Source organism: Carlito syrichta, unplaced genomic scaffold (genome assembly GCF_000164805.1).
Source record: "Carlito syrichta isolate Samal-C Ts95f unplaced genomic scaffold, Tarsius_syrichta-2.0.1 Scaffold303160, whole genome shotgun sequence".
In the NCBI taxonomy this organism is placed as follows: domain Eukaryota; kingdom Metazoa; phylum Chordata; class Mammalia; order Primates; family Tarsiidae; genus Carlito; species Carlito syrichta.
This window is the reverse complement of record NW_007247256.1, coordinates 93,338-118,710: the sequence shown is the minus strand read 5'-3', so window position 1 is coordinate 118,710 and position 25,373 is coordinate 93,338. Positions and strand designations below refer to the sequence as shown.

The 25,373-nt window shown below is 37.2% G+C and overlaps 1 protein-coding gene across 1 annotated transcript in view; it reads left to right on the top strand.

Annotated features, from left to right (window-relative positions):
* The window catches only part of ADGRA3 (adhesion G protein-coupled receptor A3), a 131,723-nt gene that overhangs the window by 104,655 nt on the left and 1,695 nt on the right, over window positions 1-25,373 (top strand). Inside the window, exons 15-18 of the mRNA XM_008057941.2 lie at window positions 6,293-6,417; window positions 7,888-8,011; window positions 16,671-16,816; window positions 25,258-25,353. Of these exons, the coding sequence (XP_008056132.1) occupies window positions 6,293-6,417; window positions 7,888-8,011; window positions 16,671-16,816; window positions 25,258-25,353 (491 nt within the window). The remainder of the gene's footprint in view (window positions 1-6,292; window positions 6,418-7,887; window positions 8,012-16,670; window positions 16,817-25,257; window positions 25,354-25,373) is intronic.

Below are 25,373 nucleotides of genomic sequence, written 5' to 3'. Positions count from 1 at the left end.
TTTAAAAATAATAAATAAGATTCTATTTATCTTGAATGCTGTCTTAATATATCATTTTAAATAACAAGTCTAAATTCCTATCTTGGGATATAGTCCATAAAACTTTTCTTGATCTGATTTTAAAGAATTTTGTATGTTAAGAAAGGAGACATAAGAATATATTTGTTCATCAGTCTGGGATACACATCATAGTTTGGTTCATTGTATGTCCTACTATAACCAACTATATACAAGGTCTCAGTGGTAGCCAGAAAAAAAAAGTTAAGCAGAAATTAGGTTTGCTTTAATGATAAGACCAGAAATCACCAATTGGGGCAGGAAGAGTCTTAGAAGCTTGTGTCACCAGGAGAAAAAAAAAAGGAAAAGAAACTAGGATAATACTTAGGTTCAAACTATATAGTACTTACTACTTTAACCAGTAGTAGTAAAGATAAAATAATCTCTAAACTTTGATTCTCCTTTTGTAATTATACCACCTAAAAATATGACACTAGATGCACTTATTTTTATTTTTCTAGTGATGTTTTTATATTTGTTAATATAAAATGTGCTGAAGAAAAGAAAATTTTGACTTTATTTACTCTAGTTTAACATATATGCAATGTTTTTATTTAAATAATCATAAATGGGTACTAGATGCATATGGATCAAGTGTTTTAATTATTTCTACATATTAACACACTCCAACCCCTTTTCTGTCACTCATAGGTATTCTAGTAGTTTCTTGCATATTGTTTAAGAGAACTTTGTGTTTATTGAAGCAGAATGGACCCAATTTTACACAAAGGTTGCATGTTGCATACATCCTCCTAAACCATGCTTTTTTCTGTGTAACAAGAAATCTTAACTATGATGGTGATGTGATGGTGGTGATGATAAATCTTAAAGAAGAGGATGATGGTGCTGGTAGTGTTGGTGGCTAATCTGTATTAAGCACTTAGGTGTCAGTCACTCTTCTGATATCTTCCCATTCGTTAACTTACTTGGTCCTTAAAACAACCTCATGAAGTGGTACAGTTGTCATCACCTCCAGTTTACAGATGTGGAAGCTGAGGCATAGAGAGGTTAAATGCTGTGCCTACCAAGCTAGTTATTGATGGAATTGGGATTTGAAGGCAGTCTGGTTTCAGAATCTGTGTTCTTATTCACTCTGAAATCTTCTTATATCAATATAAAAGAGCCTTTTCATTCTTTTCTTATCTCTCAGTATTATTTGATATTCCTATTATAATTTATTTAGATATTTCCCTCATGTATCTTTGTTTCTAATAGTTTGCTTATATGGTATCATTTTGCATGTTTATGCAGCATCTGCAGGATAAATTCTCCAGGGTAGAATTGTTCAACAAAGGGACCGAATTTTGTTCCTTTTTCATTAAATTGTGATAGTGAGCAAAGTACGCAAATCTTAAGTGCATGGCTTGTTAGTATTTTTATTTGGGAATATACAGATTTAGTCACCATCAAGATCAATATTTGCACAAGAGCACTCTGTAGTGCTCCTATGTTTCTAGTAAATTACTGCCACCATTTCAAGAGATACCCACCCTTCTGATTTTTATCACTGTAAATGTTTCGCCTGTTTTTAAACTTTATATAATTGGAATTGTACAGTATGTACTCTTTTGTGTCCAGTTTCTTTTCTGTCATTACATCAGTGAGATTTATCTTTGTTTTTACACATAGTCGCAGTTCATTCTTTTCCATTGCTGTGTAGTGTCCCTTGTCTGAATATACCAAAGTTTGCTCCTGTTATTGTTGGTGGACATTTGGATTTCTAGATTTGGACTATCAAGAAAAAACTGGGGCCAGGTGCGGTGGCTCATGCCTGTAATCCCAGCACTTTGGAAGGTTGAGGCCAGGAGTTCGAGATCAGCCTGAGTAACATAGTGAGATCTTGTCTCTACAAAGACTTAAAAAAAAAAAAAAAGATCTGCTCATGTTGATAGAGTTGCTTTTTTTTTTTTTTAAGGACCAAAAGCTGCTCTGAGTATTCATTGTGTGTTTTATGTTGGACAGATATGGAATTGCTGCGGTGCAGGCTATCCATATGTTTCGATTTGATAGCTGAAGCCATGCAGTTGACCAAAGCAGTTGTATTGGTTTGCAGACACACCATTAATGGGAGTTCCAGTTGCTCCACAGCCTTGTGAGCCCTTGGTATTGTTAGTCTTCAATTTTTGTCATCTGTTGGTGGTATTGCAATGTCATTATACTTTAAATTTGAGGTGGTATTGTAATATGTCGTTATACTTTAAATTTGAATTTCTCTGGTGACTGTTGATGTGGAGCATCTTTTAATTTTTTTATTGGTTGTTTGGTTTCCCTTTTTGCAAAGTTCCTGGTCAAGTCTTGCCTGTTTTTAGTTTAGTTGTATTCTTAATGATGTATAGGGATTTTAGATTATGAGCTCAGAGTATGAGCCCTTTATTGGACTTATATGTTGCAGATATTGCCTCACAGTTTATGCCCTTTTTCTTTTTCACTTAAGTGTTGTCTTCTTATGAAAAGAAAATATACGAGTGTCTAGGTATCCAGTAAACAATCTTCTTTCATTTATTTGGGTCCTTACTAATGGTCATCTTTGTGATTTTAAAGACAGTTTTAGATGTTCTAATTTTCTTTGCATTGGTACAGTTAACTCTTGTGGAAGACTTTATTTTTCACTTTCTAGCTTAGTTATTTTCTCGTACTATATAGAAGAGTAACTACATAGAAGAGTAACTAAAATCACCATTTAGTGATGAACTGTGGTAACGTAAGTGCCAGAGGGCAGAGACTTTTCCTGTTTTATTTACTGCTCTATTGCAAATGTGAATAACAATTTGACTTTTTCTAACTCACAGGTGTCTCATAGTACCATTTTGTGCAGTATGTTTAGTAATATTTTTGTTATATCGCCACAAAGTTGCATTTGTTTACTACTATAACTGAAAATAATTGAATTTCTGCTTTATCTCTCATTGTATGGTAACTTGTTTACTCTCTTAATATCCTAAAATTCTTAATTGTCTCAAGTAGTCTTATATTCTTTTATATTGTCCAATCCAGCCAGCTGCAGTGATATTTTTGTTTTTAAAGATAGAAAAGCTAAGGAAGGTTTTAAAATTTTTAATAGTTGTAATTTTAATGATTAGTAAGTATCTGCAAAACAGTCTCGATTTGCCTCTTGGCCTGTCAAGGCTAAAATATTTACTGTCTGTCCCTTTATAGCAGGCATGTCTGACCTGCAGCCCAGGACAGCTTTTAATGTGGCCCCACAAAATCTTTTAACATCATTTAGCATTTATTTTCTTCGTGACCCCATGCATAGTTCCATTTTTGAAGTTCATAATCACGCCTTATCATGACATTGCTTTTTGGCAACACAGGCATTTGTGAGCAGCTGTTTTCAATGATGAAGCATACAAAGAGCAAAATTTGAGCAAGCCTTTCTGACAAGCATCTTGAGAACTCACTAAGAATTGCAACCACTTCCATTGAGCCAGACATTAATAGATTAGTTTACAAAAACAAGGTCAAATGTCCCACTGGTTTTATATTGGTCTCATTTTTCTAAACTTTATAATAAAAAATATTTAAAAAGGTCTTATTATGTGTATACATGAACTATATTATATAATTTATATGCAGCCCAAGACAATTCCTCTTTAGTTGATGTGGCCCAGAAAGGTCAAAAGGCTGGACACCCCGGCTTTATGCCTTTCCCTAGGTTTTTTTTTTTTTTTTTTAAAGTAGGTTCTCTTTGCATGTGAGCAAGTAAAAATGCTCCTGTAGGATTAATAGCCAGAATATATAAGGAACTGAAACAGCTCAGCATCAAACAAGCAACTCCAATAAAAAATGAGCAAAGGATCTAAATAGACATTTCTCAAAACAAGACATACAAATGGTTAACAGGTATATAAAAATTGATCAATATCACTAATCATCAGAGAAGTACAACTCAAAACCACAATAAAATGTCATCTTATCCCAGTTAAAATATGTGTGTATCAAAATGCCACATGTACCCAATAAATATGTACAATTATTGTATCATTTAAAAAATCTTGAGAAAAAATAATTCCCCCATGGAAGCAGTGCCCTATATGTTCAGTGACACAATAACTTGTGCCTTTCTTCAGTCAGTGCTTGGAATTATAAGAGTTATTGACCTCTGTTTCAACATCCAGTTTCGTTTTCATTCTGTGTCTCGTTTATTTGGCTTTTGAAAAATACTGATTTCTTTTAAACTTGAATATTATATACAATGTATTTTGAAAACTAAATTTGTACTTAGTCTGATGTTTCCCTAGATAATATCTAGCTCCCCCATGAGAACAAGGGTTCTCTCTGCCAAGGGTTATGGAAGGCACTTCTACGTGCCTTCTATCTCTTCTCCAAATCCCTTGAGACGATTGATGGGGTCTCTGTTTGCCCCAAATTGTGTAAGTGGCAATATGTTATTAAACATTTCCTACAGTCTAAATCAGGCAGTGCATGAAAGGATTTAGAGGCTAAATCCTACATATTGAAAATTTATCTTTAATTATTCTGCACTGGAATAGAAGCTTTTCATAGAAATTGAGGGTAGTGTGTCAGTTCTTATTAACATCTAAGTGGTTTTTGTTGTCATAACATTCTTTAAATTTCCCCACTAATTTTCTAGACTTTTAACAGAATGCAGATGTCTTACCATAGACAGTATAGTGGGCATCCCACAATGGCAAATTGCTCAGAGTTGGTCCTTACAGTGATAGGCTTTTTCTCTTGTATTTCCCCTTTTAGTACTTAGTTGACAAGACTGTAAACTCTCTGAGAGCAAAGACTATGATCTGCCTATCCCTATGTATCTGGTGCTTAGAACCATACCTAGCCATGGTGGTCACTCAGTTAATATTTGTCAAGTCAACAGGTGAATTTTTGAGGCTCATCATAGTGTAATAGAGTACTCTGTTGGAATTTAATTTTTCATGTTCTATCTCCAGGTTCTCATTTACTGTGATTTTTGTCATTAACCTTCAGGGTTGTTGAGGTGAAGGATTTGTTAAGATATCCTGATATGATTAGTTTAGATGTATAATTATATACTGTCAACTTTTGATTCTTCCCTGGAGAGCATTTCCCCTCCCCCCTCACCTCTATTGAGGTCGTCTTCCATTTCCTTGTCTGATTGTCATCTGTTCTCTTTCTCTTTTTTTAATCTAGCTTTTCTTATTTTTAGTGTTATCCCAAAAGCTTCCTCACTAGAGGTACATCCACTGTGGAATCCTTTCCACATCCTGTTGACATCTTTTAGCTGTAAGAGTTAGTGCAGACAGATAATTTAGTGGAAGAATATGGCAAACCTACATCTTTGACACCTACAACCCCAGTTTTCTGGTATGTTGACTAGAGTGTAGGTATCTTCTCAACTTTCTTTGGTACTTTATAAGGAGGTAGCATTGAGATGTCCATTGTTTTCATTTCAGAGAGGCAATGTCTGCGTTGTATTTGAGAGCACAGACTTGGCAGCCAAGCTTCATTGGATCTAATTCTCAAGGCACTTTTCAGTGCCTCAGTTTTTCCAGCTATAAAATAGGGCTGATAATATATCTACCTCATAGGGTTTCACTTTGTAAAGTGCTGGACACAGTCAATGCCTGGATTATTAAAATTACTCGTGACTTGCTATTAGTGTTTATTGATTTTTGAGCTCTCACGGGTACTTCCTTTTTGCTCCCATAAATGTGCTGTGCCTATCTTCAGCAAACATTGTTGTGATCTGATTGTATATCTGTCTTCCCTGTGACTTTCTGCTCTTCAAGAGCAGGAACCACAGCTTATTATATCTCCAGTGCCTTACACAGTAGGTAGTCCATTCCTATTTGTAGAACTTGGAATTGAACTTGACGGCCATGGTTAGAGAGGCCTCTTCAGAATTTGTAACCTGGGAGATGTTTCGCTTGTTGTGCCTATAAGCTGGTGAATATGCAGAGTGAAAAGTGAGCTGAAAGGACATGATAAAGGATGAAATCTGGTTGTCCCTTCTGAATCAAAGCAGAGGCAATATTTCAAGGTATAAAGAAGATGGTCCAGTGTAGAACGAGAGTCGCCCTGAGCAGTTAGCATGGTAGAAATCAGGAAAGGAAAAGTACATGTGAGGAAAATAGTATGAAACATTAGTTCTAGAATAAAATTAAGAGACGTAATGACCAGAGGTTTGTTTGTTTGTTTGTTTGTTTAAGTGTGTTTTAGTCACTTGAGAAAATCTCAGTAGTTAAATGTTCAGAAAAGTGCTGCTGGAATGATTCCTTCTTTTTCTCCTCAGGATTTGACAGGATCTGAACTCTACACCCAGGCAGCCAGCCTCTTGCATCCTGTGGTTTATACTACTGCTGTCATTCTCCTTTTATGTCTTTTAGCTGTCATTGTCAGTTACATATACCACCACAGGTAAGAAATAAAACTTGAAATAGATCCGTGGGCTATTCAGAGGACTTTGGTTTCATGTTTAATTAGGATAAAACTGAACTTGATACTATGCTGTCCTTTCAAAGTAAGCACAGTTACTTTAGAATACATCCCGGCCTTTTTTCCTCTGTGTCATTAGAGACATAAACAAGCAGTGCATTAGATGATGACTTCAATTGTTGCAGCATTCAATCAGTTTGCTGGGATTGCATCTGGAGAAGAATGTGGGAAATATGTGCTGGGGGTTGGGGGTAAGTCCCAGGGGCAGCAGGACGTGAGGTGAGGTGGAGGTTTGTTACCTGTAGAGGCACCTATGGAGGTGTCTCTATGATCAGACTGTGTTATTATTCTTATTTTATGATGCTTTACCTTCTGTGGTATTCTTTATTTTATAGATGGTATTTTTAAGAAAGTTAGTGGCATTGAACCACGGGATGTGGTTTTTGTTAATTGGGGGCAAAGCTACAGAAACTTTATGGTAGAAAATAATGAACTAAAAGGATTTGCTAAACAGAAATTCACTTTACAAAAGGTTTCTACAATGTATTTTCCTGTTTAAGCTAGACATATATGGCATTTCTTGACATTTAGTTAAGAAACAAAAGGAGATTGTGATATTATAAAAAAAGAAAGACATCAGCATTTCATTATGAAAGGCCAAGAAGAAATGCATTGGGTATTTAGACCCATGCCAATAGGTCAGGAAAAAGACCCACTGGCACATTGCAGACATCTCTAGGTAGCCAAGCAGGTGATCTAGTCAATTTTTAAGACATTGTAAGTGACAAAGAATCACATATTTCCTACCACGGAGAATTTGCCTAGCCCTTAGTGGGTATAGTGTTTCCATAATGGCTTGTTTTTTTTTTTTTTAGTGCATAAGTTAAATGTTATGAAACTAGATCGAGGTTGGGCGGAGTGGTGCAAGCCTATAATTCCAGTGTTTTGAGAGGTTGAGGTAGGAGGACCACTTGAGCCCATGAGTTTAAGACCAACTTGGGCAACATAGTGAGACCCCATTTCTACAAAAAATTTAAAAAATATGCTGGATGTGAGGGCTCATACCTATAGTCCTAGCTACTTGGGAAGCTGAGGCAGAAGGATCACTTGAGCCCAGGATTTTGAGGCTGCAGTGATCAGTGATAACACCACTGCAAGACTCTGTCAGAGGAGAAAGAGAGAGGGAGAGAACAAAGCTCTGTCAGAGAGAGAGAGAGAGAGAGAGAGAGAGAGAGAGAGAGAGAAGAAACTAGATTGAGTTCAATGTTTTCTGATATCCTGTATGTGTATGTGTGTGTCTGATAGTACAAGTTTGTTAAATAAAATCTTTAAACATAGAGCATTTAAATTAAATCTTACCTTTTATGTACCTTTTAAGATGACATCTTAATGTCCTCCATCAAATGTACTAGACTAAATGTTAATATTTTTCTTCTTTTCTTTTTTTGACAGTTTGATTAGAATCAGTCTCAAGAGCTGGCACATGCTTGTGAACTTGTGCTTTCATATTTTCCTAACCTGTGTGGTCTTTGTGGCAGGAATAACCCAAACCAGAAGTGCCAGCGTCTGCCAAGCAGTAAGTCAGAGTGAAAAATTGAAATGGAAAAAAACATTGGTATTAGAAAGTAATTTAGTATGTTTCATTAACTATAAAAAGGGAAATATTTTTTAAAAACTTTTTCTTTAAAGTTAATTCTAATGCCTGCTGTTTAAGCAATTTATCAATATACCGCAAGTTTTGAACTCTCGTTTCACAACTGAATTTAAAACTTAAATAACTTATCTCTTTATCATTGGGAATTCGATATTACCTGTTAACTATGCCTAATATTTAATTTGAAAAATTATGAAGTCCTAGGCTAGGTGGCTCATGCCTGTAATCTCAGCATTTTGAGAGGCTGAGGCAGGAGAATCTCTTGAGCCCAGAAGATTAGTACCAGCCTCGGGCAATGCAGGGACAAAAATTAAAAAAATTAGTCAAGTGAGGTGGCATGCGCCTGTAGTCTCTACTACTCAGGGGGCTTAAATGGGAAGATCACCAGAGTCTAAGAGTTTGAGGCTGCCATGAACCAGGATCATACCACTGCACTACACTCCAGCCTGGGTGACCGAGGTAGACTTTGACTAAAAATAATAATAATAATAATAATAATAATAATAATAATAATAATAAAATCCTGACTGTCTCAAAGAGAAGTAACATTTTTTAACTGTAGAATTTTAAAAATTATTTCATCCATTGATCAAAACAATAAGAATTAGAAAAAGATTTAACTCTAAGATGTGAAAATAAGAAACTTATTAAGTTTGGTAATTATGAAGAATTTTAAAAACTCAGCACTTATTTTCAAATAAATTATTTTATATGTAGTCTTAGCAGTATTCTTGCAGTATAAGTACAAAAATGGAAACTCTTTAATATATATGAATAAGAAGTAAGTAACATTTTATTTTTATGTGTGTATATTGTTTTTCATATGCATGATAGCAAGTAATTAAAAGTTCAGATGGCCTGGATTTGGGTATCAGTTTCCTGTTTACTATGTTTTTATGGGCAATTTCAAACTGTGGCAAAAAATATATACATAACATGAAATCTATCAATGTTTCAGGCCATAGTACAATGTAGTTAACTCTGTGCACAGTGTTACACAGCAGATATCTAGAACTTTTCATCTTGCAGGACTGAAACTCTATATGCATTAAACAATAACTTCCCATTTTCTTCTTCCCCCCTACTCCTGGTAGCCACCATTATACCCTCTGCTTCATGAGAAAATACCTCATATAAGTAGAATCATGCAATATTTATACTTCTTGACTGGCTTATTTCATTTAGCAAAATGTCCTTAGGGTTTATCCATCTTGTAGAATATGACAATTTCCTTCTTTTTGTGACTGATTAATATTTCATTTTATGCATATACCACATTTTCTTTATTTGTCACTGATGGAGATAGAGATTGTTTCCACCTCTTAGCTACTGTGAGAAGTGTTGCCATGAACACGGGAGTTCAAAAATCTCTTTAAGATTTTGGTTTCCATATTTAGCCTTTCTGTGCTTCAGTTTTCTCATCTGTAAATTGGAAATGATAATTGGATTGTTGGGTGGTATGATTTCTTTTTATTTAAAAAAAATTTATTTAATGACATAAATTACTAGAATAGGGAAGTTTAGCCATGAGTAATATAAGTTAATATACAGAAGTTTGCTATTAGTATGCAGAATTGGGACTATGGGAGACAACGAGAAGGTATTTATACAGTATCAAAGACTATCAAGGACCTAGAAATAATAAAAGATGTTCAAGATTTTATAGGTAAAATTAAAATAGGTATTAAAGAAAACCTAAATATATTGAAGGATATACTAGGTCTAAGATAAGGAAGATATAGTATCAGAAAGGTGGCAGTTCCTTCTGATTTAATCTGTAGGTAAGAGTGTTATCAAGAGTGGTACATTGGAGACTTAGAAGGGGTAGGGCAGGAATAAAGTTTGAAAAATTACTTATCAGGTATAATGTGTGCTAGTTGGGTGAGGCACACTTAGAGGTCCACACTTCACTGTTTTACAATTATTCCATTGTGAAAAACAAAAATAAAATTTGAACCACTAAAGCTGTTGGAATAAAAAATTAATCTATAGACTAAAAAAGAATGTTTTCATGAAATCCATTGCTCTAGTTTGGGTATTTGACCCTCCAAATATCATGCTGAAATTTGATCCCCAGTGTTGGAGGTGGGGCACAATGGGAAGTGTGTGGGTCTTGAGAGCAGACCCTTCATGAGTGGCTTGGTGCCATCCTTGCTGTAAGGAGTAAGTTCTTGCTTTATTAGTTCCCGTGAGAGTTTTCTGAGAGCTGGTTGTTAACAAGAGCCTGACACTTTCCCTCCCTCTCTCTTGCTTCTCTGCACGCACAGCTTTTTCTTTTCTTTCTGCCAGGAGTGGAAGCAGCTTCAAGCCCTCACCAGAACCAGATGGTGGCACTATGCTTCTTACATTGTCTGCAAAACTATGAACCAAATAAACTTTCCATTATAAAATACCCAGCCTCAAGTATTCCATTATAGCAACACAAATGGACTAAGCCACTCAGTAAGATGACCTTTAAGTTTATGTAAAAGCAAAGGGCAATAGAAAGCCAAGACACTTCCAAAAAAAGAAGAACAGAGCCAGAAAGCTGTCTTACTCGTCATCAGGGTTAATGAGGCAGTAGAAATGAAAACAGTTTGGCCTTATTTGTGGGGATAAATGAAATTGTAGGGATAGATGGCCAACACAATAGAATAGAGAGTTCAGAAGCAGACCCATGGAGGATTTTGGTGTGTAAGTGTAGGTGCATACCTCATCATCAGCCAGGAAAGATGGACTGCTTTTGAGTAAATGGAGCTGGGGAAAATCCATTTGGAAAAATACTTAAATGGATCCATACCTCATGCCTTATTTTCATAAGTCAACTCCGGCTGGTTTAAAAACTTACATGCCCAGGCCAAAATGTTAAAATTCTTAGAAAATGTAGACCTTGAGATAAGGAAGAATTTCTTAAATAAGACAATGGCAGGCATTCAATAGAAAAGAGGTAAATTTCACTAAAAATGAGAACTTTTGTTTATTAAGAGTCCTTCCTTCAAGTGAAATGAAAAAGCAAATTATACATTGGAGTAAGCCATTTGCAGTACGTACAACTGACAGAGCATGAGAATAAAAACATGAATTAATAAGAAGGCCACAACAACTCAGTACAAAAGGTAGCAAGAGAATGGACAGGCATTTCTTAGAAAAGTGAACACATAGGGCCAGCACATATGAGCAGAGGTTTCCAACATGGGTGATCATGGAGATGCAAATTAAGACAATTAGTTACCATTTTATGCCTTTTCTGTCAACAGAAATTAAGCCTGACAATGCCACATCTCGATGAACATGTGGATCCATGGGTTCCTTTATAAATAGTTGATGGGAGTATAAGTGAATGTACCTGGAAGAGGGATCAGCTTCTAAAGTTAAGCATTCACATACCCTGGAACCCAGTAGTCCCACTCCTGCCTCAGAGAATAACTTTGCCCATGTGCATATGAATATGGATATGCACGTGGATATAAATATTCATAGCAGCACTATACCCAATAGCACAAACCTGGAATCAACCCAAATGCCCAGAGTAACCAAATCAACTATGGTATTAGACAAGAGTCGAAACTAATGAATTATAGCAACACAGAACAACATGAATGAGTCTTGAGTGAAAAACATAAGTCTCACAAATTACATTCACCTTTTTTTTTAAAAGGTAAAAATGGAGCAACCCCCTCAGGTCCCTTCCCACTGGGAGCTTTTCTGTCCTCTCAAGAAAACCTGCTTTAAAAAAACAAACAAAATAAAAGGTAAAAATGACTAAAGTAAACAGAAGCCTTTTAACAAAAATAGGTAGGTGCAATAAGACTCTATAAAAGAAAGCAAGTGAGTGATGAACATAGGATGTAGGATGATGATGGTACATAGGATATAGGAGGATGGTTAGTTTGAATGAGGGGTCAGGTTATTGCCAATGTCTTGCCTTTTGTCTTGCTAGTAGATCATTGGATACTTATCATTAACAATAACTAATTAAATAACCAACTAAAGGCAGGCCATGCTTGACCCAGTCATTAGAATGTATCATGACCCTAAGGCTTTTGATTAATTCAGTATTATATACCTGAGATTCAATTTGAAATGTGTGTATGTAAGAATTGTTAGAGGATTAAATAACTGAAGCGTCTCAAGAATACTAAGCATATAGTAACTCTATATAAATGTTATCTATTACTACTAGTAGTATTATTGATGCAATTTCTCTCAGCTGTACAGTACATTTCTCTGTTTTAGGCTGCTACTATACATTTGGAAACAAACTTTTATTTAGAGCCTATAAGAAGTCAGATGATGGGGCTCAGATCAACTAAACGTGCAGAAAATAGTGTTTCTGTGTTCTTAATTTTTCTCCCCTTCTTCATGTGGCTGACTCCCACTTACCTTGCAGGTCTCACTTTACTGTCACTGTTTTCAGAGATACTATCCTTCTCTCTCCTCCCCCAATGTTATTCTGTGGTCTTTACTAAAATTTCGTGGTGCCTACAAACTTTGTAATTTACTATTTATTGTCTCTGAGCTGTAAGCTCCCCAGACTCCAAGTTCTATAAGAACAAGAATGATATCAGTTTGATTTGCCAGTGTCTATCCAGTCAGCACAAGATCTGACCTAGTCAGTGCTGAGCAAAAGTTTATTAGGTGAATGAACAAAAAGAAGCCTCTGTTTGCAAATGGTAGAAATTATTCAGACCTGGAGCCATTGTGAGCATAGACTCTGTTAGAAGAGTACTCAAGCACACACTGGCAATAATGGTCTCAATTTTAATCTAAAAGTATGCATTGATTTCATGAACCAGACACATACATTTGCAACCCTAAGGAAATGACTAGAAAGAGGCCATTGTAAAGATGACTGCCTTTCATTGTCTTGGATGGAATTTTATACCAATTCTAAATTGAAAAGGAGAGGAATTGCACTGACTTTTTAGGGCCTCTAGAACAAAAGCCCATTAGCTAAAGGTTTACAAAAGAAAAGGGAAAGGCGGGTCTCTAGATGTTTTTGCTGTTGTTTTCTTCTGTTTTGACAATGTCCTTCCCACCTATGAAAGATATAACGTCATTCCTGTATTCAGACTCAGACATCACTTGTATTGCTTTGCCATTGTAATACTTAGTTCAGGTAATAGCTGAGAGCAGAGTGGGAGAATGCAAAAAGGACTGGCCTAAGATTCCAGGTAGTCATGGGTAGGCTCTAATTCTGTGTCTGCCCGAACAGCTTATATTATTAGTCACTGGGTTTCCTCTATAAAATGATGGGTCAAGTCCAGTTAAATGAAATGTTAAGGTGCTTCCATCTCAAAAACAGAGCCCTCATGTATATTTATATTTTTACGTGTGGCTTTGTATAGGCCTATAATCTGTGTAGTTTCGTCTTGTCTCCCTCTTTTGAGCTCATATATTTTATGACCATTGTGAATGATTCTAACTAGATAACTAACTAAATATTAGTTTCTTCCCCAGAGTGACTGGTTGAGGTTATTAAGGTGCTCACCAGTCAGGTATTTCCCACTTTTTAGGCACTTCCTGTGGCCTTTAACTCTTTTGCAAGAGTAGCTGAAGGAGAACTAAGAAGTTAAGTGATATTGTACAAGGGCTGTTGACTCAAGGTTGCGAGGGATTGTGTTCTCGTTCATGATATGCTGCCAAATAATTGGTTGTTAATTTTTTGGTCCTTGGTTTTCTTAGCTAGCAGTAAAATGATTCTGCTGGATCTTATCTAAGATACCTTGTTGCTCTACCACTCTGTGATTGAATCAGTTAAATGTAGTGCCAGCTACCCTTGTTAAGTGTCCTTGAGATGTGTTATCTAGAGGATTGTTGTAATGGCACAAGAAACGCGTTGGGAAAAGTCTAATCAGTGAATATTAAAGAGTTTCCTACTTGCCAACTCCTGTAAAAGTGCTATCTTAACTTTCATATTAACCTTGGAAATTATCCTGTATTTTATAACTGCATAAACTGAGTCATAGAGAATTGAAATTACTTGCCCCAAATCACTAGGGCTGTGAGGTGGCAGATGCATTCTTCAAATGCTTGTTCTGTTTGACTCTGAGTGACCCTCAGCCCCCATCATTGTGCTTTACTATTTGGTGGAGGCCGGCATGGTACAGGGAGAGGACAAGGGCTTTGGAAACCAGCAATCTTGAGTTTGAATCATAGCCCTGCTACTGACCACGTGACCTCTGGTGGATGATTTAACTTCTTTCAGCTGTGGTCTCCATGTTCGTATCTCAAGGTTAATGACACTGACTGGATGGTGATGCTAGGAGGATAAAGTGAAATCACACACAGAAAGACATTTTCGGATACATAGCATGCATTCAATAGTGGAAGAAATGATTTTTAAAATTTTTACATTTTCATTTTATGTATGATTATATTCATCATAAAATTAATTTTTTTTGTACACAATTGCTATGCATGATGCACTGTTGTAAGTTTATTGGTGGTTAAAAATGCTCCATTTGTGAGAGTTCATAATTAGGTAACATACCGATAAAGTGAGACTTTTTAGAGTAAAACCCTCTCTAATAGATTTTAATTCTTCCTTTTTTTCTAGTTTTTATGGAATATTTAGTGATTTGCTTGCATGGCTTTGTTTATCAGATGTCATTAAACTCCTAAAATTCCACTATTGGTTAATAATCATTTAGCTGAAAGGCTTCAGTATCTTTAAGAGTGAACATTTTTCTGGAAATAAAGAAATGCCATAGAAAACACTTCAAAGCCTAACGATGGGGTTTTTCCCCTCAGAGAACTCTTCCACTGACACCTCCTGTGGAAAATATTTTTAACCTATACTTTTAACTTAAATATTTTAAAGCCCTGTCTCATTCTTTTGACCTTTGTGTCAGAGACAACTCCAGCAATAGTAGAGTTGACCATTTTGAGTCAGTATCAGTGATTGGTCTGGAATTTATTGGTCTCCATGCACCAAATTCATTTATATTATTTTTACTTACAGTATTTGTTGTAACTTCAGATAGCTCAAAGGGTTATTTTATGCTTTCTGTTCCACTTTTATCTATAAATTTTGCTTTTACTGTACAGTCAGCAAAACTAATAAGAACCAAGGAGCCACTTTTCTCTTCTGACTTTTCTAGTTGGGCCAAACTGGATCCACCCTCCCAGCATGTATGGAGTCATTGCAGACTCTGCCTATATGGTGATTACCCTGGTTTTCCCCTGCAAAATAAGACTTAGGCTTTCGTGTCACCAAGTTTTAGCTACATATTGATTCCTGTTAAAATAAGCTCTGGGTAGCAGCGTACATAACTTTATTATGACCCTCTGATGTTCTTGATCCATCCCTTTAGAATGAGCCTTATTTTTCTTGGAGATTTTCTGGTTTTTAGACACAGGGTCTCGGTCTGTTGCCTCGGCTTTAGTGTAGTGGTGCAATCAAATGGTGCAGCTTCGAACTTATGGGCTCAAGCAGTCCTCCCGCTTCAGCCTTCCAATTAGCTAGTACTGCAGGCACACACCACAATGACTGGATAATTTTTAAGTTTTTTTGTAGAGGCAGGATCTTACTCTGTTGCCCAGGCTGATCTTGAACTTCTGACTTCAAATGATCCTCCCACCTTGGCCTTCCAAGCACTGGGATTACAGGCATGAACCACTGTACCTGGCCATTGATTTTCATTAATAGAATTTTACCTGTAATAATTGTATAAGAAGAAATGATAAAAAAAAGATAGCAAGTAATTAATTAAAACTGGATTACACCCATAGTGCTTCAGTAACACATGGCATTTATTTTTCTTAAACTAAATGTTAAACCTCTCTTATTCCCTCTCATATCTTCATCTAGAATTTTATCCTCAAATAGAATTGCTTCATACACAGGTCATCTGATAAACATGCTACTATCATCCATCTGGAAAGAAACTCAACTAGTATAATCACTTACATATATTATAATTATCCTGGATTTGTTGAGGTATATCTAGGTATTGTGTTAGCTCAATCTCTACTAAGCCACTAGATATGGCTATTGATAATTATCTTACTATTAAATGAGGAAAGCTAGTTTCAGAGAGGTCACATTATTTTCTCAAAACCACACCCCTAGTAAGTAATAATAATGGTATTCTTGCTAATTGCTTATCATGTACTAGGAGATGTGCTAAATGCTATATGTGGACCATCTCATTTAACCTCACAGTCTTTGTGTATTAGTCTTTGTTCCCAAGTGAGGAAGCTGGTACTGACGGTGTTATGTGACTTTACTCAGGGAACCCAGCAGTTAAGAGGTAGAAGCCTAGTTTTAAAACCAAGTAAATTCCCGATTCATCCTCTTAACCATCAATGCTGTGCTCTCTTACGGCTACAGTGTATACATGCTCTGAATTAGAACTCAAGGCTCTTATTCTGAAACATACTCTCTGTGTGCCTGACTTTCACCATCTAGTTACTTTTGCTTTCTGCGTTCCCCTTCTTAAAATAGGGGTTAGAAACAACTCGATTTATAATGTCACATTTATAAAAAACATAACCTTTGGTCTAATGTTGTCAAGGAGCTAATTTTGTGCTGGATTATTCTTAATGAGAAGATTTTTTTGTTTTTTTTGGTTTATATATTCTTCAATCTTCCTTGTAGGTTGGGATAATTCTTCATTATTCCACCCTGGCCACAGTACTTTGGGTGGGAGTGACAGCTCGAAATATCTATAAACAAGTCACCAAAAAAGCAAAACGATGCCAGGATACTGATGAACCGCCACCTCCACCAAGACCAATGCTCAGGTATCTAATATCTTTGTTGCATTGTCTTAAATGTTAATTAAATACTTTGCTTTTGTTGAAGCACAATCATACATTATAACCAAAAACTGCTCAGTGAATTTTGGAAAATTAAAGAATGGACTTGTAAACCAGACAGCCTGGTTTTGAATGTGGGTTGTACATTTTCCAGCTACAAGTCTTCAGTTAACTTTTCCTCTCTGAGTCTTTCTCGCTCATCTCAAAAGTAGGACTGATTCTACCTTAAAGAATTGTAATAAATGAGTTAATGAACTAGAGCACTTAAGATGGCATTGACCAAATAACAGGCTCTATGAAAATGTCAGTTGTTCTCATTTCCTTCAGGTCATATGTCATAGGTTTTAATCTACTCAGGCGTATATCAATTTAATTATCCTGTACAAAGGACAAAACGTATTTGGAGTATAGCCTTCCTATCCATTATAATAAGAAAAACTGTAAATGGATTATCATGCTTGGATGGGAAAATTTTATCAATGATGACTGACTTCACTGAATACCTGATATATAACTGGTCTTGGGTTAGGGACTTAAAGAAGACCTCCTTACTTTTGCGGAGTTTACAGTCTGAGGGAGGAGGCAGGCACAGGAAGAACTTTTATAGGCTGTGTGAGAAGTATAGTGGAGATATGTTCTTTGAAAGTTCAAAGAAAAGAGCCATTAATTTGGGGGGCAATGTAGACTGTTAGGACATGCTGGACTATTGGCATGAACCTTATGTTAAGGCAGAGTGTAGAGGTGGCTCTCCAAATAAAAGTAAGCTGAGGAGACCTTGAGAAATGTAGTGTGTCTGGAGCCTAGGGTGGGTTGATGTAGAGTAGTAGGAATTCAGGGTGAAAGCTGGATTTGGGACCATTTGGAGACCCTATTAAAATATAGGCAACCATGAAGATTTTTAATTTGGGGGTAGCCTGGCATGGTGTCATTTTGGAAGACTAGCCATAGAGTCATTTCGGAAGGATAGCCATAGTACTAGTATGGAGTATAAATCAGAATACTCGAGAATAAGGAATTCTACTTAGAGTGGATTTTTGTGTATGGTGGTATGTAGTGGTCCTATTTCAATCTTCTGCATGTGACCAGCCAGTTTTCTCGGCATCATTTGCTGAATAGGTTCTCCTCTCCCCAGTAGTTGTTAGTGGAGACTTTGTTGAAGATGAGTTGGTTGAGAAATTGAGGTTTTGCTTCTGGAATCTCTATCCTTTTCCATTGGTCTATATGCCTGTTTTTGTACCAACACCAGACTGTTTTGATTATTGTAGCCTTATAGTAAAATTTAGTCTGGAAGTGTGATATCCCCCACTTTGATTCTTTTACTGAGCATTATTTTGGCTATTTGTGGTTGATTATGTTTCCATATGTATTTCTATATTGTTGTTTCCAGGTGTGAGAAGGATGATATTGGTAATTTAATGGGTATTGCATTGATCTGTAGATTGCCTTTGGTAGGATGGGCATCTTAACAATGTTGATTCTTCAAATCCATGAGCATGGACTATTTTTCCATTTATTTGTGTCATCTTTGAGCAGTGTTTTGTAGTTTTCATTGTAAAGTTCTTTCACTTTCTGATTAGAAAGATTCCAAGGTATTTCATTTTTTTTGGTGGCTATCATATATGGGAATGTGCTTTTTATTTGGTTATCTGCCTTTTTACTGTTGGTGTATAATAACGTGACCGTCTTTTGCACATTTATTTTGTACTCAGAGACTTTGCCAAAGTACTTTATCAGTACAAGGAGGTTTTTGACAGAATATCTTGGATTTTTGAGATATAGGTCATATCATCAGCAAAGAGGAATAACTTTACTTTTTCTTTTTCTATTTGGATACCTTATTTCCCTCTTTTGTATAATTGATCTAGGTAGAACTTCCAGCACAATGTTGAACAAGAGGGGTGAGAGTGAGCAGCCTTGTCTTGTTCCAGTTTTCAGGGGAAATGCTTCTAGTTTCTGTCTCTTTAGCAGTATGCTCGCTGTGGGTTTATTGTAGGTGGTGCTTACTATTTTGAGGTATGTTGCTTCTATGCCTAGGTGTTCAAGGATTTTTATCAAGAAGGGGTGTTGGATTTTATCAAAAGCTTTTTCTACATCTAATGGCAAAATTATGTGGTTCTTGTTTTTAAATCTTTGACGTATTTAATTACATTCATGGTCTTACAGATGTGTTGAATCAGCCCTAAATTCTAGGATGAAGCCTACTTGGTCATTGTGGATGATTTTGAGATGTGTTGTTGGATTCAATTTACTGGAATCTTGTTGAGAATTTTTGCATCTATTTTCATCAGGGATATTGGCCTGTAGTACTCTTTTTTTGTTGGATCTTTACCTGGTTTGGGTATCAGTTTGATGTTAGCTTCATAAAGTCATAAAATGATTTGAGAAGAATTCTGTCTTTCTCAGTTATCTGGAATATTTTCAGTAAGATTGGTATCAGCTCCTCCTTGTATGTTTTGTGGAATTCCTCTGGAAAGCTGTGTGGCCCAGGGTTTTTTTTTTACAGGTAATTTTCTGGGTTGTTATTGGTTTATTTAGTGTCTTGGTATCTTCTTGTTTCAACCTTGTGTGATGTCAGAAAGTCTTCCATTTTGTTTAGATTATCAAGATTGTTTCCACACTGGTGTGCGTAGTAATCTCTGAGAATATTTTGTATTTCTTTGTGGTGAGTTGTGATTTGATATTTTGCCTTTCTGATTATGTTTATTTGGATTTTTTCTCTCTTTTTCTTGGTCATTCTGGTTAGGAATCCATCAATCTTGTTTATTCTTTCATAGAACCAGCTTTTTGTTTTGTTGATTCTGTTTCCATGATACTTTTGACTTCCATATCCTATATTTGGACTTTTACTTTGGTGATCTGGATTCTTCTGCTAAAGTTAGGGTTTGGTGGTCTTGCCTTTCCAGCTCCCTCAGGTGATTTTTTAGCCTGTTAACTTGTGATCTTTCTATTTTCTTGATGTGTGTTCACAGAAATATAAATTCCCTTCTTAGAACTGATTTCATGGCATCCCAAAGGTTTTCGTAAGATGTTTTATTCATTTTCATTTGTTTCCAGGAATCTTTTAATTTCTGTTTTGATTTCTGTGTTGACCCAGGAGTGTTCAGCATCATGCTTGGCATCCATGTCTTTGTGGGTTTTGGATAAATTTTGTTGGTGTTGATATTTGGTTTTTTTTTCCACTGTGATCTGATAAGGTGAATGAGTTGTTTATGCTTGATATTTGGCTGAGGATGTGATAGATCTTGGAGTATGTTCCATGTGGTGGTGAGTAGAATGTATATTCTGTGGTCATTGGGTCAGGTGTTCTGTGGGTACTTATTAAGTTCATTTGGTCAAGTGTCAAGTCGAGATTCCAGATCTCTTTGTTGATTTTTTGCCTTGATGAGCTATCTAGGGTTGTTAGTGGGCTGTTTGATTCCCCAAGTATAGTAGTGTTAAAGTCAGTATCTTTTTTTAAAAATTTACTCAGTAGTTGCTTTATAAATGCTAGTGCTCCTGTGTTGGGTGCATATATGTTTAGGATGAGTATTTATTGTTGATGGATTGAACCTTTTATCATTATGTAGTGTCTTTCTGTATCTTTTTGAATTTTTGATAGCTTAAAGATTGTTTTGTCTGTTGTTATGATCATGACTCCTGTCTTCTTTTGTGTGATTCATTCACCTGCAAATTCATTTTCCATTCTCTAACTTTGAGTGTGTGTACTTCCCTTGTGGTGAGATGAGTTTCCTGGATGCAGTAAATTAATAAGCCATGGTTTTTTTTAATCCAGTTTGCCACTCTCTGTGTCTTTTTTCAGTAGTGCATTTAGTCCATTCACCTTCAGACTGATTATTTGAAATGTGAGTGTTTATCCCTGTCATGTGGTTCTTAAAATTTTTTCTTTGTTTGTTTTCTTTTAACTTTTGGGTTGGGTGTGTGTGTGTTGTGTGTGTGTGTGTGTGTGTGTGTGTGTGTGTGTGTGTGTTTTCAAGTTTGCTGTCATGATGTATTCTCAGTTGATTCTGAGTTCTTTTGTTCTTTTGGAAAGTGTGTGATCATTCTTTTTTCTCTTTCTTTTGTGCTTAGTAGCTTTTTAAGTGTCTCCTGTATAGCAGATCTGGAAGCTGCATAATCTCTTAGGGATTGGTTGTCTGGGAAGGATTTTAATTCTCCATTGTTGATGAAGATGAACTTGACTGGGTAGGAAATTCTTGGCTGAAATTACTTATCTTTGAGGATTTTGAAAATTAAACTTCAGCCTCTTCTATCTTTGTAGTGTTTCCACTGATAGGTTTGCTGCTATCCTGATTGGTCTTCCCTGGTAGGTAGTCTGACCATTCTCTCTTACTGCCTTTAGGATTTTTTTTCTCTTGTACCTACTTTGTGTAGGTGAATTACTATGTGTTTAGGGGTTGGTCTTCTCATTTGATGTATTGTGGGGGGTTCTCTCTATCTCTAGTGTTTGGATGGTCATATCTCTGTGAGGAGGGGAAAGTTTTCTTAGATAACCTCCTGGAATACTTGCTTCTGGGTATTCTCCATTTCTCTTTCTTATTCTGAGTTACCAGTGAGGCATATGTTCAGCCTCTTGATATAATCACACGTCTCTTGGAGGTATTGTTTTTTCTTTCTGAGTTTTATTTCTATCTTTTTTATGGATTGGGTTAATTCCATGTTTTGGTCTTCAGGTTATGAGATTCTTTCTTCTACTTGATTAATTCTGTTTTGCATGCTTGTCAACTTGTTACTTATTTCCTGGATGAAGTTATTTATGACCAAAATCTCTGTTGCATGTTCTTTCAGTGTTACATCTTGTCTTTCTTGTCTTATTCACTTTTTCCATCCATTCCTTAATCCCTTTTGTATTCTTGGGCCAGTTGTTGGTGACTTCTATTGTTTGAATTCTGAGGTCTGATTCTTCAGGTGTTTTCTCTTTGGTACACTGGGAATCACTAGTGTTCCTCTGTTGATTTTTCCTCATTTGTGACAAAGCTCTTTCTTTTCTCTTTAGTTCTGTTATTCAGTGGCAGTGGGAGAGGCTTTCACTTCCGATGTTTGCTCAGCCCTCTATTCTTCCCCGATCCAGGCTCTGAGTTTGTTCTGTTCTGAAACAGGGCTGAGTGTGGGAAGTTTTACTCTTTCTTGTGGTTTTGAAACTCAAATAAGGTGGAGGATGGAGAGCTAGGATTCAGAAACGACTTGCAAATCACAATGTTCACTGATTGTGGTATGGGTTCCCTGAGACCCACTGTCTACCACCACTCTATATGACAATGCAATGGGTACACGTTTGTACCACCGAGTCTAAGACACAGTAACAGCAATGAGGAAAACAGAGAAAAGTAGAATGAAATAGGATACACAAATATAAAAATAAAAACAGAAAAATTAAAGCAGAAACCAAAGCAAAAAACAATTACATGCACACACCAATCAAAGCAAACTGGAAAAAAAAAAAGCAAAACAAAATGAAAAAACAGAAAAACTGAGCGTGCGGGTGCGCGCGCGCACACACACACACACACGCCCAACACAAAACGAAAGAAGAAAAAGAGAAAAGAGAAAAAAGGAATGCAAATAGAACCCTCACACATACATTCACAAACACATTAAGCTAACAAAAGAGAAAAACAAAAAAACTGAAAGATGAACACTCAGTCATTCATGTACACACATAAAAAGAAAACAAAAAATGAAAGAAGAAAGAAATATTAAAAAGAAAAAAACAAGCGGAGGTGGGAATGCAGATTGAACCCTCACATACACATTCTGACACAAAGAAAAAAGAAAAATAAAGAAAATAAAACAAAACCTGCCCTCTTGTGGCAGGTTTTGTAAATTGTTCCTCTCAGCTGCTCACAGGTAAGCCCCTCTGCTGTCACCTGCAGAGCTTCGTCCACATTCACAATCTCCCCAGTGCACAGCCCGGGGAAGAAAAAGGGGGCTTGGTGGGGGTGGATGGGATTTCAGTGCTCCCCTCCCATTCTCATATGGTCAGGGGCATCCCCTCTGGTGGTGAGGTGGGGGATTGTCTCGTGGGAGGAAGAAGCACCCCAGCCAGGTTTGTACTGGAGTCGAGTCCTCCTCTCGTGGCTGATGTCCAGGCTCAGTCTGGGTTCGTCTCTCCCAGTCATGCCCCAACTGTGTGGATTTGATGTCCAGATGATTACAGAGGAGGAGGGGGTTGGGTCAGCCCCCAACTCACCGCTGATCTCTTCGGGGGTCTTCCTTGTCCTTTTCTGGTCACACCCTTTGTCCCACAAGCTGAATCCGGGTAGGAGGTGGGGCGCCTGAGACTCAGCACTCATCCGGTCCCTCTGAAGTTTTTACTTTTTGGGAAAGTCCTTCAGGGTCACAGTCAACCCCTGAATAGTTAACTCACCAGTCAAAGAGATCAGGTCTGTTGCTCCGTGGTGAGCGAGCTGCAGCACTTTCCTGCCCAATTTTCAAGATGGTGGCAGGGTGCCTACTTCGTCTTCTCCAGTGGGGCTCTGCCTCTGGGCTCCCTTACTGTGTTCCCTCCACAGTCCTTGCTGCCATTGTCCGGCAGCTTCTTCCCAGGAAGGGCTTTGTTGATTTTTTATTTATTTATTTATTTTTAATTTTTTTAGAAGTGGAATTTAAAATATATCAAGTGAGAGTAATAATTGTAGCTTTGTTGACTTTTTAAAAACAGCACTTGGCTTCTGCGCCCCAGGAAGTGCTGGGTCCAAGCAGAGCATCTGTGGCATCAGCCACTTCACCAGGCGAGCCCTGACCACTTGCTTCCAAGTCTCCACTCAGTCAGCCACTCACATGCCCAGAATTGTTTATACGCTCACTCATACTGGGACTCACATAGTCTGACTGGCTCTGCTTCCATCTTCCTCCTGGCTCCAGGAATCTTATTCTTGGGCACCTCCTGTTCCTTCCTGCAAGGTGCTGAGCTCAAAGACAAAGGGTTAAGGAAAAGACAGCTTGGGCTTCAAACCCTGCAGTCTCTAAATGGCCCCAAAGTACCGCCCTTTGCTTTAGATAGTACAGGCTCCACCCTCTGGGACTGGTGTCCTCTTTCCCCTATGCTCTTGAGCTTGAAGAAGCCTAAGCAACACTGCTGGGTGGAGGGGGATGCACAGGATTTGCCTGTGGGTCTCCTGGCCCTGAAGAGGGCAGTTTCAGCATCATGGTGATGGATGTGGGCAGCCTGAGAGGAAGTGATAAAGGTAAGGAGATGGTGGTGCTAGTGTTTCCAGGGAGGGAAAGAGAAAGACAGTGGTAGTTCAAGGAGGGTTTTAGACATGGGGGAAACTTGAACATATGTATAAGCTGAAAAGAAGAAGTAGTGGAGAAGATTTTAAAGCTGCAAAATAAGACTTAGTTGAACACAGTACTCCTATAGGAAAAAAGGAGTCACAGAAGAAGGTGGTAGAACTCAAGATGAATTTTGGAAAGGCTGCTTTCTTTTTAGGTAAGTGGCAGGAAGAAAAGGAGGGTGGCATGTATTGGCCTTCCTCTAATCTAATCTTCCTCTAATCGGTGGAATAGAAGACAGAGATTATAGTTTTATAGGGTAATTCGTTGTCTTTTCAGCAATACTTACTTCAGGTGAAGGACTTTAGTAACTGGGATGGTGAAGAAACAGTATATGGAAGAATGTGTCACAGATGTTGCCTACATTTGCCAGTTCAAGATTTGAGGCTGTGTCTCAGGAAGGGGCAAATTTCAGAGTGGAAAGTTCTTTTCAGAGAGATCAGAGAGCTTAGAGATGCTCCAACCACAAAGCTTTTTTTTTTTGTAGGATGAGTCACTGCTCTGTCTCAATCTATCCTTATTGCACCATCATTTCTCTTGCTTTCTCTAGCTGCTCCCTAGGGAAGGGGTCAGGGAGGGCCTCTGCACTTCTGTGAAGCTGCTGGAATCCAGGTTCTTTTCTTGCCTCAATCTTAATTGACTAGGAAAGAAATACACAGCGGTTGGAGGTCCTGGACATGCAGGTTTAGCTGATCATTAGTCAGTAATTAATACATCATTACATTTTTGTGTGTGTGAACTATGGTCCAGTGAAATCCTAAAGTCCATTTTGTCGTAGGCTAACTTTCCAGTTCACCCTCTGAATCTAAAAGAAGAAGCCAAGTCCACCTTGTTAAAAAAAAAAAAAAAAAAAAAAAAAAGTTAAAATTCTACCAGCTGTAGCTGAATGTTATTTCGGCCGTCCACAGGGTGGCAGAAGCTGATCAACTTTCCTTAGCTTGGAAACTTACTAGACCTTTTGCTTTAAAAAAGGAAATGTAAAAGACAAACATATTATTGCTAATAAGGCAGCCTCCAGAATTCAACTCTCAACTTATTATTGGAATAAGAATAACAATCCTCAAGGAATGACTCTTGAAGTACTGAGATACTGTGATAAAGATACCTTGAAAGATGGAACAATGAGCAGTTTTTCCTGCTATTTCTCCTCCTAGATTTTACCTGATTGGTGGCGGTATCCCGATCATCGTTTGTGGTATAACTGCAGCGGCAAACATTAAGAATTATGGCAGTCGGCCAAATGCACCCTAGTGAGTATTGTATATTCTCT